Consider the following 19,912-nt stretch of genomic DNA (forward strand, 5'->3'; position numbering starts at 1 on the left):
CGCTGTTTCTACCCTCCCACCCACCTACCTATGAAGAGGGACGGGACGTTCACAGCTCTCGGGGCCTGGGGGCCTGCTTCAGAGAGCAGGTGTCACATTACTCCTGGTGCACAGCGCGTTTGCTGCAGGGCCATGCCGCTCAGAAGCGGCAGAGTCACGGCGCGCAGGCGAGCTCTGAGCTACAGGTCTGGGGGCGAGCGGGCCCCACGCGCATGGGCCGGGCCGGGGAAGGGCGAGGGGCAGGGCAGGGAGGCCGGGCTGGCAGTAGCGGGGACTCGCCGAGGGGGCGGGGCCTAGGGCGGAGCTTGCCCTGCGGAGGGGGCGGAGCTTGTGGGCGGGCTCCAGCGGGGAAGCGGAACGGGCTGGGCGCGGGGGCTGCTGGGAAGGGTTGGGGATCAGCTGGGCCTGTACTTGGGGCCGCGGGGGCTCCGCGTTGGGGAGGCGCAGGATTCTCCAGCCTGGCCGGCCCGGGGGTGCGGGTGAGGTGGCGCTACCGGCCCGGGGCGAGCGCGGGGAGCTGCCGCCATGCACGACGCCTTCGAGCCGGTGCCGATCCTGGAGAAGCTGCCGCTGCAGATAGACTGTCTGGCGGCTTGGGGTGAGCGGCGGGGCTGCCCCCGGACTCCCCCCACGGGCCTTGGCCCCTCCCCCGGGGGCCCCGCGAAGGAGTCCCGGGGACCCCGCGGCGGTGGGGCGGCGGTTGCTCCGCCTGCCCCGGGACCAGCTCCGAGGCCGCGGCCCGCTTGTGGCCCCGCGCCCTGGTGTCCGCGGCTGAGCCCGCTGCCCCTGAGCCCAGTGTCTCCAGGCACCCCTGTGACACAGCGCTGCCCTCAGCCTCCCGGCGCGCTGCGGCTGTTCCCGTCGCGGGGTGGGTTCCTCGCGGGAAGGGCTCGAAGCTCTTTCTAAAAACACACGCTCCAGACTTCGAATGTTGGGGTCTCTACAAGCCGCGTGTGTGACCCATCTTGAGCGTAGCCCGGGCAGCGGCTAGCGGGGATTGAGCCCCCGTTTCAGGGAATAGAGTGGGGACTGGAATTGGGCTGAAGTGTGATTTGTAGCCTCCATTCATTAAAAAGATGCAGTTTTGAAGGGTAGTGGAAGTGACCCACTTTGGTCTGTGTATGGGTCTGTTTTTTAAACATTTGGGTGATCTGTCTGATCTGGTTGCGCTCAGTTTGTAGGCTTGAATAAAGACTGGTAGTGGATGTGTCATTACACAAAGTAAAAAGAAAAGGAGGACTAGTGGCACCTTAGAGACTAACCAATTTATTAGAGCATAAGCTTTCATGAGCTACAGCTCACTTCATCGGATGCATTCAGTGGAAAATACAGTGGGGAGATTTATATACACACAGAACATGAAAAAATGGGTGTTATCATTGTAAACCCCCCCCCCCCTCCTGCTGGTAATAGCTCACCTTACCTGATCACTCTTGTTATGGTGTGTATGGTAACACCCATTGTAACACCCATTGTACCTCACGAAAGCTTATACTCAAATTTGTTCGCCTCTAAGGTGCCATAAGTACTCTTTTTCTTTTTGCGGATACAGACTAATGCGGCTGCTACTCTGAAACCTTGAATAGGTTTGTTTGTTGTGGGATGAAATTTTTTGTTCTGGTCTTATGTATCCTATGTGTTTTTCTTTCCCATTGTGTGTTAAGTGTGAGTCTGAATGGTAGAGAGGGAGAAAATGTGTTCCTGTGTAGCATAAGAAGTGATACTTTGCCTTTCCCTACCTGGTGTGTTTTATTTGTGAATAAACCCATACTTCGTGTCTTAAATACAAAACAGTCTGACCTGGTGGGTTAGAACTGTTATCCAAGGCTGTGTGTATACTCTGGGACTACAGGCATAGCTACAGCACCATAGCTATGCTGATGCAGTCTGTGCTGGCAGAAGGGGATTTTCTATCAGTGTAGGTAAACACCCCCCACCCCTGAGGATAGAATCATTTTTCCATTGAACTAGCAGCATCTACCATGGGAGTTAGCTATGTCTCTCAGGGCTATGCCAACCTATGTCGACTCAAATTTTAAGTGTAGATCAGGCCTAAGTGACAATTCTAGTAACTGTTATTACTGTAGATGGAGCAGTGATTACTTACAGTAGTATAAAATGTTTCAATATTTATAAATATGGGTTAGCTAGTTTCTCCCTGTAACTTTCTTTCTTGTAGATTGCTTGTTAATATAGTAAAGCTGTGATATTAACAAATCAAGTTTAGCAAGTAGATGGTTCATAGCAAATTTGTGTTAGTGATACCTAGGTGAATAGGTTTTATTTATCATGCACCTTTGACTGCCTCATCTATGCTCTAATCAGTTTTCTTTGGGACTCTTTTTAATACTAAACCATTGGAGCAGTTTCAAATAAATGTTATGTTATGGAACAAAAACTTTCATGTAAAAGAGTAACTTTGTCAGAAACTTGGCTTGTTTTTAATTAAGCCTTAAAAACAAAACACTGTGACTTAAATTCTGTAGCTAAATTGAATATATTCCTTACAGTAGCACTAATACAGTGGAGAAAACGTTGAAACTGAGAAACTTCATTGCAAAACAAATTTATTTGTTTCATTGAAGTCATAATCCTGTGGGTTTTTTGAGCACAGCAGTCTCATGGAAGAGAGGAGATGTACTTCCAGTTTTATGACTTAATTTCTAATTAAATAGGAAAAAAGGAGGCTCAGGGGAAGCAAGATCTTGTTAAATCACAAGTAGCTTTGAGAAATATGGTGTGAAAAAGGGAAAGGTAAATTTCATATGTTTAGTAAAGTTTTCCCTGTTATGAAGCTAAAGATTAATGGAAATTTAATGAACAAAGATTTTTGTGGATGAGTTGCACAGTAATACTTAGATTCAAAGCCTTCTAATATGCAATGTATGAAAGTGTGTGTGTGTGGAAAAACAGTGGATTTCTCAAGTATTCTACTTTGTAAATCCAAAATGACTGACTTTTACGTGTCACAGCAACTCAAATACCATTTTTTTTTTGTAACTAATGTAATCATTTCAGACATAACTGAATAATTCCTGGGGACAACTGTGGCTTCTAAATGTTCGACTACTGTGTTCAAAGTCAGAACTCACAAATGGTAGTATCTAAATTTGTCTTGCTCCCTCCAATTTTTCACTGTGTAGACCAATAAGTTGGGAGGAACACGAGGCATCTATATGCAGCAGCCAATGCTTGAAAAGTAGTTTATGTATATTTATGAAGAATGCAGAGCTCTCTCCCTTTTACTTTTACTTCATTATGAGTAGGGCCCTACCTAATTCACAGTCCATTTTGGTCAATTTCACGATCATAGGATTTTAAAAATCATAAATTTCATGATTTCACCTATTTAAATGTGAAATCTCATGGTGTTGTAATTGTAGGGGTCCTGACATGAAAAGGAGTTGTGGGGGATTGCAAGGTTATTGTAGGGGGGTTGCAGTACTGCTACCCTTACTTCTGCGCTGCTGCTGGTGGCAGCACCACCTTCAGGGTTGGGCAGCTGGAGAGTGGCAGCTGCTAGCTGGGGTCCGAGCTCTGAAGGCAGAGCCTCCTCAAACAGCAGCACAGAAGTAAAGACAACATGTTACGGTATTGCCACCCTTACTTCTTTGCTGTTGCCTGCAGATCTGGGCGCTCAGTTAACAGCTGCCACTCTCCAGCCACCCAGCTCTGAAGGCAGTGCAGAAGTTAAGGGTGACAATACCATGACCTCCCTAAAATAACCTTGCAACACTCTCCCCCCTCCCCCGTGCCTGCAATTGGCTTTTGGATCAGGACCTCCAATTTGAGAAACATTGGTCTCCCCTGTGAAATCTGTATAGTATGGGATAAACGCGCACACAAGACCAGATTTCATGGTCCATGACACGTTTTTCATGGCCACCAATTTGGTAGGGCCCTAATTATGAGCAAGTAGGCGCCTGTATCGGGGCCATGTTTTCATACTTCTTTCCTGATCCCTGGAAATGTTTGTTTCCCAAAACAAAGGTTACTCTATATGGAAGCACTTCCTCTAGGGCAGACTTGGGCAAACTACAGTCTGGGGGCTGCATCCAGCCCTTCAGACCTTTTATTCCAGCCCTCAAGCTCCTGCTGGGGAGCAGGGTTGGAGGCTTGCTCTGTGCGGCTTCCTCCAGCTCCTAAGCATATGGGTAGCCAGTGGGCTTTGCACACTGCCACTGCCCCCGCAGCTCCCATTGGCCAGAAAACAGGGCCAATAGGAGCTGCAGGGGTGGCACCTGCAGATGGGGCAACACGCAGAGCTGCCTGGCCGTGTCTCTGCATGGGAGCTGGGGGGGACATGAAGCTGCTTCTGTGACCTGTTTGAGGTAAGCGCAGCCCAGAGTCTGCACCCCGACCCCTTGCCCCAGCCCATATCCCACTCCTACCCTCCGAACCCATTGATCCCACCCTCCCACACCCCAGAGCCTGCACCCCGAGCCCTCACCCCCGTACCCTTGCCCCAGCTTGGAGCCTCCTCCCACACCCTGAACTCATTTCTGGCCCTACCCCAGAGCCTGCACCCCCAACCGGAGCCCTCACCCCAACCCCCAATTTCGTGAGCATTCATGGCCCACCATACAATTTCCATACCCAGATGTGGCCCTTGGGCCAAAAAGTGTGCATACCCCTGCTCTAGGGAAACAGTGCAAGAGCCATGCACGTTCCCCAGCCGAAATTTGCCATAATATGTTTTGGACCATTCAACAGTGGGCTTCAGTTTAAGAAGATGAAGAATTTTCAGATTACTTTTAGCTGAGAGGGGTATTCTTATTGGTACTGATAAGAATTCTCTTATCTTACAGAGGAATGGCTGCTTGTTGGCACCAAACAAGGGCATCTCCTCCTTTACAGGATCAGGAAGGATATAGGTGAGCTTGTACAAAAAACCCCAAGCTTTTGTGCAATATTATGACAATGTATCTTTCTCCACTCTTCAGTGACTCTAATAATACTGGTACCCTGGTACATTTAGTATACTGAACAGCAGCTTTTATCACCTGTAGCTTACGAAAATGTTTATACAGGGCCACTGCAATATATATAGATCTTACCTTTTCTTTCCTTCTACTCTGTTATCTGTCTTCTAGAGTTTACCATCTGCTTTAAAAATTACCCTTTCTCACAAGATTCCACCAAAGTTAAGAATTGTATTAAGATGATAAAAAGAAAATGGTACAGAGTTTAAGCATAGAAGTTTCTGGTTATCTATCTGAACTATAATGGTTTCCACATGTGTATTTACAGTAAATTAGTGTAATCTGCATGAATACAATACCCACCATGCATAAACTCTAACAGAACCTAGCGAATAGATCAGATTGGTGGTTCAGTAAAAAGGCAACTTAATTGAAAGGTGAGACCCACCATCTTGATCAATATACATAATAAAATTAAACCTGGTTCAGAATCCGAACATTCTAATCTAGACCAAAAAATACTCCCCTCTCTGTCTTTTGAGGAAGCGGTCACAAGTGGCCTCAGTGCATTCTGGTGATGCCACAAAGAGCGCCTATTATATTTAGAATCATATATAAAATTACTCATGTTAAGCAGATCTATATCTCTGGTATCTACCAGTTATAATGTGCAGAAAACAATACTATTAAATGTACTTTAATTTAATAGCTCATTGGATTGCAAAGGAAAAAGTTAAAAGGTGTGGCACATCTGCCCCCAATTGCACCTGGTCTCAGAAGGATTCTCTTTCTATTGTAGACACTTGGATTCCTAAACCCTAATTCCAGCTCTTTCCCAGCCTCCATAGGTAGTCTGTTTCAATAGATCATGCTGACTTGAGTTGCTAGTGTCTTTTGTCTCACTTGGTAAATTTCTCCCCCTTTTTGCATCAATACCAGGAGAGGTTACATCATCAGAAAGTGGCTGTAAGTTTGTATCCGTAAAACTCCTTTTAAACCCTTGTAGTGAAGTGTTTTTTTCTTTCTCCATCTTGCAGTGATGTGCTTCCTGGAGATTTGAGTTGCTGGTATTTGATTGGCTGGGAAAAAAGGTGCTTTAGGGCTGTCTTCATAGCTTGGGTTTTTTTAAATATTTAATTAAATTATATTAGGATCTGAGATTCCAAGGCAAGGATTTAGCTAAAGATGAGACCTTCTGATTTGCTGACTTCATGAAGTTAAACCATGTTTTTGGAATCCCCAGCTAGATATGTATGACAACCTCAGATCCCCCAAACTGGTTTAAGAAAAAGGAAGCACACACTTCTTACAAGACATGCAGTCTTCTGTCATTAGATACTTAATTCAATTTCTGCTATAATTTATGGGACTTACAGTAAGGGTTTATGCAGTAATAAATCTGAAGGCAACTGTGATTTTATGTCACTCTTTAATCTCTGCTTGGTAGGTTGCAACAGATTTGAAGTGACACTAGAGAAATCCAACAAGAACTTCTCAAAAAAGATTCAGCAGGTAGGAAATGGCAGTTGCTGACATTGGGGAAAATTGCTGGTGATTCCACTAAGAGGGTGCAATGTGAAATACATTTATCTGGAATCCCCAGAAGGCTGCTTTTTTTTTTTTTTTTTTGGTTAAACAGTAAACTTTGTTGGGAGTGGCACAGACTAGACTGTGAGTTTGTCCACAGTCCCTTCCTACAGTAGGAAGGAACTTGGCTTGGTGGTTACAGTAGATGACTTGGTGTTAGGACTCACTTACTGAATCGCTGTGACCTCCAGCAAATCATACATGTTTGTATGATGGAGATAATACATTGCTGTCTGACATGGTACTTGATATCCTTTGATGAAACATGCTATTAAAGTGCAAATATTGTTTTGGCTATTAGAGGCTGGAATCTAGAATAGCTGTGTACTGACTTGCTGTCAGTTTTATTATCATTTTAATTTTGATAGATGTTAGCACACTGAATGTATCACTGCAGTAAGTAGAGCACCTTGCCTTTTTGTTGGAGAACAGTAGTTTTTAAGGAATCATTTACATCCTTTTATTGGTGAAGCACCAGAACATGGTTAAATCTTGTTAAAGGGATCTACATTGTTAAGCTTTCTCACTCGGAAAGGATATAAACAATATAAGCTAGCTTTATCAGACACTTCATGAGTATAGGTATGGGATTGTACAGTAGCTGGAGGAATGTTGCATAGAAAGTAACAGTAGCTCCATCTTCATTGCCTTGTGTGGGTAAATAAAACTATTTGCATAGACTAATTAAATCTCTGTCCATGTCTGGGTGTGGGGGCAGGGAATAGTGTTTGGCTTGTAGAGATGTTGCTTTAATACAATTCTCTTTTCAGATTCATGTTGTTTCCCAATTTAAAATTCTGGTCAGTTTGTTAGGTAAGTGAAGAATATGTTTCAGTATTTAGTTCTTTTTTTTTTTTTTTTTGGTGCAGTTACTTGGCTGAGCATGACATCTCTTTTTCCCCACCCCCATATAGACTGTCTGTTTGTTGTACCAAGGAAAGTGAATAATTCATACCCTCACCTACTCTAAGGCTTATTCTTAAAACAGTTTGCCACCATCTTGATTTGGGGTGGTCCTTCACACTGCATGGCAGTCTAGTTGTTGAAAAGTCACTGAGTCTAGAATTCTGCCCTCTAATTTGCAGGGAAGTGTTGTGCAGTATAGGTTAAGAAGCAGCTGGGCTACCCTTAAGCCAGTAAAGACATTTGGGGAACAGACCACTAATATTCAAATAACTTATGCAAGAATTTTGAGTACTGTATGTTGGGTGAACTTATTCTTGAATTATGATCTTCCTTGTCTCTTTTTACTTATGGTACAACTCCTTCCTTTTTGACCTCCAAGTCCCAGCTCTCCCGACTCCAGCATGTGTAGAATGCTGCTGCCTGCGTTCTCGTGCGTACAAAAACTTGACCACACCAGCTCCAACTTTCAACTCTGTTCACCACCCACAAATTTCAGGAGCCAGTTCAAAATGGTCTTTTTTTAATGAGAGCTTCCATCATGAACTTGCTGTCGCCTGCTTTCTCTTCTGTCTGTCTTCCACTTTGCTTGCTTGTTTAGCACCCGTTCTTGGTTCCTTCATACAGTCTTACCACAGTTGGTGTGAAAGTCTTCTGCAACCCAGAAACCTTTTTGTCTCTGCCTCACTGATTGTTTTCAAATTGTGAAGGGGGGAAAAAACCCCGTCTCCTTCCTATCCTGAAACTTTAAATTTCTCTCACTAGTTTGGATCTGCTTTGTAAAGTGTCTTGTGATAGTTTCTGTAAATTAAAAATGAGTTGCATGTTTTTTAAATTATTGAACAATAATTAGGAATTTTGTCTAAAACAGAAAATAACATTTATGTCCACGACCTGTTGACATTTCAACAAATCACCACAGTCTCTAAGGCAAAAGGTGCATCTCTGTTCACGTGTGACTTACAGGTAAGTGGAGGCAGGTTAATGTTGTAAGTGTTCTGACAAAGTCTCATAACAAAGACTAACTTTCAAATTGCTCAGAGGGTTTTGTATGTTACAAAGTTATTTTCATTTTAAATTTATTATGTGAGAAATTGGGAGATGTTGTGGTTCAGCACTTCTGAAAATCAGGCTGCTTATTTGCGTGTTTAACAGTGGACTTAGGAAGTTCACTCCAGGCACCAAGTTTTAAAAATGTTGGTCTTGGTTTCTTCCTCCACTTTGTAAGAGTACACTTGGTTGTAATTTTGGCCTTTCACCCATTGATTCAAGACTCAACTGAATTTTCATCCTCAGTGATGAGATTTTTAAAGGGTAGTTCTTCCAGTGCTTTTTTCATTTTGGAAGCCATCCCCATCTTGGGACTTACAATGGGGCTTACAAAGGTAATGGAACCACCATTAGAGTGGTTCTTCGAATTTTCACTTCACCATCTTTCTCTGAAAATTGTTTCTGGTAACAGTTACGTTAACCTAGAGTGTCTTGGAGACACTAATGGCTGATTCAATCTATATAATGTTCCATAAGGATAAGGTGGTCCTTCATCCGGGTCCTACGGTCTTATAAAAATGGTCTCTTACTTACACACAAATCAGTTAATCAATTTACCTGTACTTTGGTCCCCAGACCTTGCTTATAGCTAGAGGAGACTTAAGTTAATGGTGTACCTCTAGTGCTTTGATTTACTCTTGAAAGGGAGCTTGGTCTTTGTAATTAGGCAAGCTGAAACTTTTGCCCAGTGGTAAACATTTTCTCATAGTTATTTAGTCTTGGGCTTCTAGTGTTAACATAGCTAATGCTAAATCATATGAAACATGCAAATCCAAGCATTACAAAATGTCTTGTTATAATTGGGTGTACTTTTTGTGTGTGGGTGTCTGACTTAGCGTATACTTGCAGTGGTGCCTCTTGTCAATAAACTGTTCTAATTAATTAGAATACAAAACATAGACCCTTAGATCATATTAGTTCATTAATATGATCATATCCCCCTTTCTTTGAATCCCTTGTTCCCCACTCCTTCAGCACATAAGTGTCAAGCTTTTCATCTTTACATTCAAGGTCCTGACTAATGCCAATTTTTAATGCTTCTCTGTCCTTGTCTTTTTCATATTGCCACAGTCCTTTCCACTTCACCAGTAGTAATAGTTTCCACCTGCTGTCTTTTTCTCCCACACTGCTTGACTACATGTGGAACCCCTCTTGGAGCTGATATGTAAAGCACTGCCCTCTCCATAGTCACATTCCTACCATGACGCTGTCAAGAAATTAATTAACTAATGATGAGGTGGAAGGGCACCTGGGGACAGCAAAGCACCACTGACCACTTAGAGTAGGAGAAAAAGGTACAAACAACTTCTCTTGTTGACTGAAAGGTCTTGGGGAAAGACTGCCTTTCTTCGTTTGTACAGCACCTAGCACACTGTGAGAGCTACAGGAAAAATAGTGGGAGTAGGTGGCTCAATAATGGGCAATGGGAATTGGTGGCTTTCACCTCTTCAGGTCTAGCTCAGGCTAGTAGTGACTGAGCCATTACCATCTTGAAGGCTGGCTGGATGACTACATGAAAGGGTTTGGTGCATCTTGTCTACAGGGAAATGGAACAGGTGTCCTCATTGCATAAACCACCATCCCAATGTTTGGTCTCTGCAGAAAGGTCAGTCTATGCCTGTTCATTGAGGCTTTGGCCTATCTTTTTCTGTATAGAGGTGGTCTCACCAAAATAAGGTTGAGGTACAGTGACAAATGTGAGTAAGCTTATACTGCTGCTACACAATTCATTTCTGTCATGTACACACAACTTCAGTCTCCAGGGCTGTGCCTGGTAACTTTCATTAACAAGTCCTATTGTGGCCTAGATTTATCTTACATTAATTATTTCAGAAAACATCTTGAATCTTTCTTCTGGCCACATGCACATCTGAACTCATGTTCAGCACCTTGATTGACATCCACTTTGGGTTTGGCCCAGTGAAGAAAATAGTCCATGGTGACCCGATGGGAGCATGAAAATTTACTCAGCTTTTCCATTGACCAGTTGTGCTATAGGTTTAGGATTATTTATGGCCCGATATTATTGTCCCTATTTACCTTCTAATCCTAACGCATGTGAGGCTGTCTGTTTTCACAGCACTCTGATACAGGGGAGGAGGTGCTGAGGATGTGCGTGGCAGTGCGGAAGAAGCTACAGCTGTATTTCTGGAAGGACAGGGAGTTCTATGAGCTACAGGTGAGAGAGTGCTGTGGGAACCACTAGACCGTACGAGAGCCCTTGCCAGAGTATCAAATTGTTTTTAATACCCCAGTTTAATCAGCAGTATAATTCAGAATTAGTGTTAGATTCTGCTTCCAGGGTGCACTTGATAGTGTTGGTGCTGCATGGTTTAACAAAGAAGCAGCAATTGAAAGCAAAGTGTTGATACCATCAAAATAATGCATTGGGAGCTAGTTATGGGTGAAAATCACCAGGAACCAGAAGACTGACTCCTCTCTTGAAGACTATGGGTAGTGATAGAAAGGTACAATTTGTATACAATCCTAATTGACCTCTGCATTCTAGCTCTGGTCCACTTTGAGGCCCAATTAAATAACCGTTCAGGAAGGTCACACGGTCTAGTTACAGAAAAATGCTGCTGTGCAGAATATGGAGTTGGGACATTCTAGCTGAATGCTATCGTTCCCTGGCCAGGAAGGGTTGGGAGTGATTCTAAAGTAGACTCCACTTCTTAAACAGATGTAGTCTGCCCTTTCCTGCAGCAAGCATGATGTTAGTAAGAATTATTCAATGAGCAGATCAATATTTTGCAGTAATGTCTAATGTTTGCAGTTCTGTAGCTAGTAGGGTGCTCAGTCTTAAAAGAAACCTTTCCTACTGTGTAAGAGTGAAGAAAGGGTAATGTGCTCAGTGTTACGGTACTGCCTCCCCACAATTAAATATGAAACAAGCTTTCCAGACCACAGGTTAAAAGGAGCCCAGGGAAGGCATAGTTAGCTCCTAAAGCAGCCAATGTGACTTACTTTCCTTTCATTCTTCAGGGGGACTTCAGTGTGCCGGATGTGCCCAAGTCTATGGCATGGTGTGAAAATTCTATCTGTGTAGGTTTCAAGAGGGACTATTATCTGATAAGGGTAAGAACAGGACTTTGAACTGAGTATGTAAGGGGATGTTAATCCTTTTAAGGAGAAGATATAGACTGCTCCCAGGGAGGGAGGATTCAGAGTGTGAGATAGACACTGTTTATTATAAAAATGTGCCATTTTTGACATGCTGTCTTTCAGCTTACTCCTCCTTCCGCAAAAGCATGCATGTTCCTTTAATTTGCTTGTCTTTCTGAAAAACAGACTATCTAGTTGTTGCAAGTAATGCCTAAGATTAGTGTAACTGAATTAAATTAAGAAAACATTTTTTCAGCTGGGCAGCACTTTAACTCTGTTTCATAGTTTCCCTTTTGTTTGATGTATTTACACCTCAACATAAGAGGGGAAAATATTTTAAAAATAACCTATTCAATAGGAAAGGAGTACTTGTGGCACCTTAGAGACTAACAAATTTATTTGATCATAAGCTTTCTAGAGCTACAACTCACTTTATGCTCAGATAAATTTGTTAGTCTCTAAGGTGCCACAAGTACTCCTTTTCTTTTTGCGGATACAAACTAACATTGCTGCTACTCTGAAACCTATTCAATAGGGTTTTTTTAAAAGTGAGATTATTCGAGGGGCAGAGTAACTTCACCAAAATTATTTTAGTGCTTCAGCTGAAATTAAACAGTTTCAATTTGACAACATCCCTTTAAATATCTAAATTCATCACTGTTAATTATTTCAGATTTACTGCAGGACTGAAATGAAATAGTGCCTTCTATTGGTTAATTTGACAGCAACATTAACAATAGTCATAATTATTACCATTACTATAGTTTTCCATCTTTATCATTTTATGTTGATATTTTAGGAAAATGAAATACATTCCTATGGTACTGTCACTTAAATAAGGCCCATATATGAATGAGAAGGGAGTCCAAGGAAAATCTATGGACTACGGCACACTTTTACTGACATCAGTATTATCGTGCTACACAGACTGTACGCCTTAGTGGCTAAATAACAAGATCATCCAGTTACAGTAGTCTATTAGCAATAGGAACAGGCTTCCTCAAATTAAGAGAAAAATACAAATTTATTTTTAAATTGCAATGCTAACAAGTAATATTTTGATACATACATACAAAAGATGACCTACAAATAGCCTTCAAAACTACCTTCATGTGTTAGTGGATATTTTGAGACTCATGTATCACTTTCAAAAAAATATGCTATAAAGTCTGTCTTTTCATCAAGTAGTCTTCTACAGTTTTGAGATGACAACTCCACAGTGAAAACTGAATGACCTTTCCCCTCCCACCTGCCCCCTTCCTCTCACAGGTGGATGGAAAAGGGTCCATCAAAGAACTGTTCCCCACAGGGAAGCAGCTTGAACCATTGGTGGCTCCCTTAGCAGATGGAAAAGTTGCAGTTGGTCAAGATGATCTAACGGTAGTACTTAACGAAGAAGGGATCTGTACTCAGAAAGGTGCCTTGAATTGGACAGACATTCCCATAGCTATGGGTGAGGACTAGAAGTAGTTTTTCCTTGCTGTAATCCAACCAGGATTTGTCAGCTTTTTGTTTCTTATGAGTGGAGCAGATTTAAGTTCACTAGCTTAATGTATGAGTCTTTGATTGTGTCACACTGATTTTATTACAATCATCTGAGTGCTAGCTAGCATGACCTAGTGATTCAAGCAGAGAGGCATGGGTTATATTTCTCTCTACTTCCTTGCTCTCAACTTCTGTGCCCTCAGTTTCTTTTTCAGTATGGTGGGGATAACTCCATCTTTATAAAGTGATTTGAGATCTGCAAATAAAAGACACTACATATGTGCCACTTGTTTTTGTAATTTAAAACCTGATTTTGGCTTTTGTGAGAAGTTGAGTACTGCAGAATTTGCGTGTGGTGAGAGAGAAGTGGCAAGGAAAACTGAGGGGGAAAAAATGATAGTAATCAGTGAATTGCTGTTAATTTCTAGCATTAAGCTCATTGATGGATTTGGGGGATGGGTGAGAAGGGCGTAACATACTGAACATTTCTGGAGGGAAGTTATGGTGTGAGTCATGGCCCTTTCCAGGGTATACTGGAGAAATCTGTCTGATGCATGCTTGTTCCATCTCCCAAACAGAACATCAGCCTCCATACATCATTGCGGTGCTACCAAGGTATGTGGAGATTCGCACTTTTGAACCCCGGCTGCTGGTGCAGAGTATTGAGCTGCAAAGACCACGCTTCATCACCTCTGGAGGGTACAAGAGCACTTCCTTTTTCATCTCTCCCTATACCTAGTCTTTCTTCTTCGACAGTTTCTGTGTATTGTGCCCTTCCATACAATCTGAAATATAACTATGGTTAACTAGCACCATGAGTTCCATCATCATGTTGTTTCTTCTCTGACCTGTGGAGTCAGAAGTTGTAAACAGCTCATAGCCAGAACCTTAATAATCTGCCCCTCTTGTTGCTACACTATGCTGTGTTGACCTTAAGGTTACTGGATAAGGGACACTGTTCTCTTGTGTTCTGCTGCTTTCTTGGAACTAAATTCCTCTGTACCTCTCACAGCCCTCCTCATTCTGCAGTGGCTAGTATAGACAGGATACTTGTATCCTGATTGCTTAGTTATGTAACCTGTTTTGATTTAAACTAACCTGGTGATTTGGGGGTATAACTGCCCTTTTTTCTGTGTGGGTGTGTTTTTTTTTTTTTTTTTGTAGAAGGCAGCTAGAAGCACTGACAAGTTTGCACAAAACTTTCCCTGGGATTTTAAAAAAAAAAAAGGCTTAAGATTAACAAAATGTGTCTGATTGTGGGGCAGGGACTGGGGAGGCTCATGTTCTGAGCACAACACAGGGAGCTAGAAAATCCTTAATTCTGTTCCAACTCCCTCTGACCTTGACTAAGCCACTTAAACATTCTTTCTCAGTTTCTCCCTCTTTAAAGTAAAAGGTAATACTTACCTACCTCACGTGGGTGTTGAGGATTGATTGGGTGTTTAAGTCGCTCTGAATATGAAAAGTAGATGTTATTCAGGGCAGCATCACTTGACCTTGATGACGGTAAATATGTATAAACTGATCTCTCATGGCTTTTAAGGGCATAGTGGGGGGTTCCCTTGCTCTCTAGTAGAACCTTTGATTCCTGTTTCAAGTTTTGATTGTTGGGGTGGCTGCAGTAGTGCCTTCATGACAAGCTTCTTGTGGAAATGGAATACTGTGACTCTTCACGAGGGTACCCAGGATTGTGGGGCACCTCACTGCTGCCTGCCCTTACTGAGAAGTAGTCTTGTCTGTGTATTCTGTGATCAGCTCCCTGAAACCACCACCAGCCTCTGAGAGCATAAGCACGGCCTGCTAGGCCTCTGTAGACCTCACTTTCTCTGTAGGGGTAGCAACAGGCACACCACAACTTGCAAATACTCGGCATCTTCCCTGCAGCGTCCAGCCTCTATCCATTGAATACTCAGACTCACCGGCCCTGCTATTCCCAAACACCAGCTTCTAAGATTTAACTCAAGATGAGCACATTGCTTAACACTAGTACACTTAAACTTGCTTTCATTGTAAATATGAATATATACAGTATTATCAATGACTAGAAATTTAAGTAATAATGAGTAAGAATATTGGAAACAAATGGTTACGTATAAAACAAAATTGTAACATACTTTCAAGAAACTAATCTTAACTAAAAAATTACTCTCTTGTCCAAAGAAATTTCTCACTCAAAGTTCTCTTCGGTGTTTTCAGCTAAGCATAGTTGAGACTCCTTTTGCATGAAGCAAAAGCGCGGTCCTTTTACTTCCTCACTGAAGGGTGCCTGTGTCCCTTTGTACCCCCAAATATATATTAGCAAGCCTTTGATATGCACCTCAAGATAAGGTTCTCTTCCCTCGCTATGCTTCTCTTCCTTTTAATTCCTTTCTGAAGTTCTTTCCTGCAATCCAGCCGCAGGTATCTAATTGCAGTGTAGACATACCCCAAGTGTCCTCAGGAATTCACAGTGGTGGTTTAATCGCTTTCTGTTTTGCCTTCACCGCTATGTTGAGCAGGGAAAGGAGAACTTGAGTAACCTCACCACTTTAGTATATCTGGTTAAGCCATACATGTGTTAACCAGGATAGACTCTTCTCACAAGATGTGGGCTAGAGTTCCTGCCTCACTATTATATCTTGGTAACTGGCCTTTTCTCTTCCAATTGTAGTACGAATATTGTGTATGTGGCCAGCAATCATTTTGTTTGGCGTCTCCTTCCAGTCTCCATAGCAACCCAGATCCAGCAGCTTCTCCAAGACAAGCAGTTTGAATTGGCTCTGCAGTTGGCGGTAAGTTGTCATCTTTAGTGGTGTGGGTGGAATACACTATTTGTATTGCTGGGTATAGAATCATGGGCCAGTCTCTGTAGTCTGTTTGGTAACTGCTGCCACTAAGCACTGTTGAAAGCCCTGAGGTCTTAACCTCCTTGATGTCCACTTCACACACACTCTCTAGTTTCTCTTGACTAACCCCTTAGCCATTTAATAACTTCCTGTCTCCTGGCTCTACTCTGCTATCCAGTGCTGCCCATCCTTGACAAACTGTCTGGTTTTAGAAGTTTAGGCGCTTTTGGTCACCTGTTCAATCCTGGGTTTTCCCATTCTTTTCAATGGATTTCAAGCTCAACACTGTCAGTTTTTCTTCTCTGTTCTCTTTATATTTAAGCACAAGAATTCTTATTATTATTCCTGGGTTTGTATTTGTGTAGGAAATGAAAGATGATTCAGATAGTGAAAAGCAACAACAGATTCATCACATTAAGAACCTCTATGCCTTTAACCTCTTCTGCCAGAAGCGCTTCGATGAATCCATGCAGGTTTTTGCCAAGCTCGGTACAGGTAACTTGGTATAGCCTGGGGTTGAAGAATGTGAGTGAGGGGAGACTACAGTAAATCTCACCAGAAATTGATGCTGGTGCTGAACTTGATTTAGTCTGAGAACAAGTAGTGTCATCTTGTGCAGCCCAAAGATTAGTTTGTTGGTTAGACCCTGAAACCCTCCCCACTACTCTACAAAAAGTGTCACAAGTTGGAATAGAAGTAGAAGGGGCACCTGTACAAAGTTCCTTCACTCTGAGTTTTATGAGCACCAGCCACTGCTAAAAGTCAGTGAGCCGCTACTTGTTTTTCTGCTTGATGAACATTTCATGGAATGGAATAAGAAGGAAGTGAGTGAATGTCAGAAGTTCCCTGAATAGTCAACTTTCAGCTTCAGGCATGACTTTCAGTGAGTCTTAGGCACCTAAGTCACTTTTGGGAATTAGGACTTTTTGAAAACTTTACTCCTGGGACCTGAGGAACAGATCAGGAGCTAGGATTTTAATCTAAGTAGTGAACTTTAGAGTTTGTAAACTGCATGAAACTGATGTTCATTAGTAATGGGAACTGCTGGTCAGGTCTGTCCATGTAATCTGTTCTGAAGCTCATTGGATTTATTACAATGGTGTTATGTTCTTAGAAGCCTTTTGCAACCAGCAGTATTAATTCACAGTCCTGCCATTGAACCTCATTATTAGTGCTGGGACTCTGCACTAAGCTCTAGCAACAGAATGAATATTGTGGGTCGGGGAAGGCATGAACTTAAAAATTCTGCTCCAGCTTTGTCTCCCCCTTGCCTCACTTAACTTCTGCTTCCATTTCCTCATGTGTAAAATGGGGATACTTGATTAGCAATTTAATAGTGTAGAGACAATTATTTGTAAAGCACCAGGAAGATGAAACTACTAAGTGCTGGGGGCTTGTCTATGATAAACTGCACTAATTACCAGAAAGCTATATAATACTGGTATTTTGAAAAACAAGATGGTATGAAACTTACAAATACTGGTTGTTTTTTGCTTAGATCCCACTCATGTGATGGGTCTGTATCCTGACTTACTGCCCACTGATTACAGGAAACAGTTGCAGTATCCTAATCCTCTGCCGGTGCTCTCTGGGGCTGAGCTGGAGAAAGCACACTTAGCACTCATAGACTATCTAACTCAGGTAAATGCTGTTAATATGTACCTCTAGGGAATTTGGCTTCTGATGCCCAGCCCTGACCTGGTGACTTCAGTAAGGGGGCACTGCATAGCAGGGAGATGTCAGAAGAATACAGTGCTGGATTTGGAGCATACCCCAAATGTGTCTGGTTAGCTATGCTTTCCCTCTCACTGGTTCCCATGGACTACTATACTGTTCTCTCCCTTGATAGCTAAAAAGCCTAACTACATAGTGATTAATAGGGCCAAGATAAAGATAAAAGACCAGAACTTGAGCTAGTGTGGAATCAATGGAGCTGTATCAGCTGAGAATTTGGCTGGCTTCTATAAGGTACTTACAATACTGACAAACTTTGATAGTTTACTTTCCTAGACTTAAATAATTAAAAGTAGTAACTAAATATTACTTTTTCTATTTATAGATTTATTCTCCCTAGTTTGTGACATGTTGGCCTATTAGGGATAGATAGTGAAAGACACCACCAAAAGGAGTTGGACATTTGTGCTTTTTTCTTAAACAAATGTCAAATCTTAAATTTTCATAAAACGTGGTTAATGTAGATTAATAGTAGGCTTGTCAAATTGGGGTGTAAAATTAGTATACATTGGGGAGTACTCCTATCATGGTGTGATATCATGGAAGGTGAAATTAGTTGAGGCCCTAGAGCTAAATGCACCCAGAGTTATGGATGAATACATCTTATATCTAAATTGAGACATTTGCAGAGGGATAGTTGATGGGTGTGTGTAATGGATTATAATTAAGAGGGTTTAGGTTGGCCTATGTTTTCCTTTGGAACGGTATTTGTGGGATGGTGGAATAAAATACATACTTTTAAAATCTCATTCTGTTGTCTGCAGAAAAGAAGTCAGCTGGTAAAGAAGTTAAATGACTCCGACCACCAGTCCAGCACCTCACCCCTCATGGAAGGAACACCCACCATCAAATCCAAAAAGAAGTTGCTCCAAATCATTGACACCACCTTGCTCAAGTGTTACCTACATGTGAGTTCCCTGCCTAACCCAGCGAGCCTATAAAAATCTATAAAAAGTAAACTCCATTGGGAGTTTGGGGTGTGGAAAATTGGAAGACAGGATAAGGAATAGTTTCATTTGAGGTTATTCAAGTGAACATCTGTCCTTCATGGACTAAAGTGCGTTGTGGAACTTAATTTCATCTCATCTTATTTCTTCATTAGCAACAGACAACTTCACTGAACTTGGCAAGCATATCTGTTTACTTCCTTGGATTTGCAAGGTTGCTTTTCCTCAAAGAGAAATGCTCTGTTTTGAAGTATAGAGAAATACCTACATATTTGTAAGCATGCTTCTCTCTCATTGCTGTGCTTAAGTAGATGGAGAGAGTTGTCGGAGACCATTACTCCTGAAGTTAATGTTTCTCAACAGCTGGCCTCCACCATAGTGAGTAAAGAAGTGCTGGTATATGGGCCATTGGCTATCTGCTTGCTCACTGAACACCAAAGTTAAACTGCATGTAAAATTGACAAGAGTAGAGGATTCCCTTTCAAATGTTAAAATCCCACTTCTTGTGCCCTAATGGATATTTTCTCTTTTCTGGATCTCCTCCCCTTCCTGTGTTCTTGATTATAGTGTTGGACACTGAGCCTGAGTGCACAGTTCATGAATCTGAAACCTCTGAATGCCCTTCCCTTGCTTACAGACAAATGTAGCTCTGGTAGCACCGTTGCTACGACTGGAGAATAATCACTGCCACATAGAAGAGAGTGAGCATGTACTGAAGAAGGCACACAAGTACAGTGAGCTGATAATACTGTATGAGAAGAAAGGGCTGCATGAAAAAGGTAAGTGAGGAAGGAAGAGGGGTGAATGGAGTGCACACCTCTGCTATACATCGTAACCCATCCCTTGCTGACAAGAGTCTGTTTGTTCATTCTTAAACTAACAGTATTTCAGAATGGCCTCCCATTGTAGCAGTCTCTTGATTAAATAATTATTTGACTTAAGTATTTATCCCTGTTGTTTGCCTGGGGTATGTCCTTGCCAAGAGCTTCTTGTGTAGCAAAAAGTTGACATGTAAAAATAATTTTTCCTGTTCTGCTGCAGTGGGAGGAGCATGCTTTGTCATCCTGCTCTCCCAGGAGCATGAGTTCTCAGTGAATGCAGGAATCTGCTTTCTAAATTTAAGTATAATCCCCATGGAATTGACCTCTTTCTTCTACTAAAAGCTCTGCAGGTACTAGTGGATCAATCAAAGAAAGCCAACTCTCCTCTGAAGGGTCATGAAAGGACAGTGCAGTATCTACAGCATTTGGGTGAGTGCAGATCAGGGGTAAGTGGGAATCTCCCTTTTAAAGGGACGCCTCTAACCCTCATTACCTAGACTTGGCATGCCACTTAACTTTTTTTTTTGTGAATT

The 19,912-nt window shown here is 42.3% G+C and overlaps 1 protein-coding gene across 7 annotated transcripts in view; it reads left to right on the forward strand.

Moving 5' to 3' along the window:
- Window positions 1–362: 362 nt before the first annotated feature.
- VPS39 (VPS39 subunit of HOPS complex) overlaps window positions 363–19,912 on the forward strand; it is a 33,113-nt gene continuing 13,563 nt past the window's right edge. Inside the window, exons 1-16 of one of the 7 annotated variants that reach the window (XM_073348655.1) lie at window positions 363–598; window positions 4,809–4,874; window positions 5,862–5,888; window positions 6,370–6,434; window positions 7,280–7,322; window positions 8,284–8,378; window positions 10,543–10,641; window positions 11,448–11,540; window positions 12,837–13,020; window positions 13,631–13,751; window positions 15,703–15,823; window positions 16,243–16,372; window positions 17,376–17,518; window positions 18,376–18,519; window positions 19,196–19,337; window positions 19,722–19,808. In XM_073348655.1, the coding sequence (XP_073204756.1) occupies window positions 526–598; window positions 4,809–4,874; window positions 5,862–5,888; window positions 6,370–6,434; window positions 7,280–7,322; window positions 8,284–8,378; window positions 10,543–10,641; window positions 11,448–11,540; window positions 12,837–13,020; window positions 13,631–13,751; window positions 15,703–15,823; window positions 16,243–16,372; window positions 17,376–17,518; window positions 18,376–18,519; window positions 19,196–19,337; window positions 19,722–19,808 (1,633 nt within the window). In that variant the 5' untranslated portion in view covers window positions 363–525. Of the gene's footprint in view, window positions 599–634; window positions 4,875–5,861; window positions 5,889–6,369; window positions 6,435–7,279; window positions 7,323–8,283; window positions 8,379–10,542; window positions 10,642–11,447; window positions 11,541–12,836; window positions 13,021–13,630; window positions 13,752–15,702; window positions 15,824–16,242; window positions 16,373–17,375; window positions 17,519–18,375; window positions 18,520–19,195; window positions 19,338–19,721; window positions 19,809–19,912 lie in introns of those variants that run through there. The other 6 variants (XM_073348656.1, XM_073348657.1, XM_073348658.1 and 3 more) reach the window with 6 other exon arrangements.

Source organism: Lepidochelys kempii, chromosome 6, assembly GCF_965140265.1.
Source record: "Lepidochelys kempii isolate rLepKem1 chromosome 6, rLepKem1.hap2, whole genome shotgun sequence".
In the NCBI taxonomy this organism is placed as follows: Eukaryota; Metazoa; Chordata; order Testudines; family Cheloniidae; genus Lepidochelys; species Lepidochelys kempii.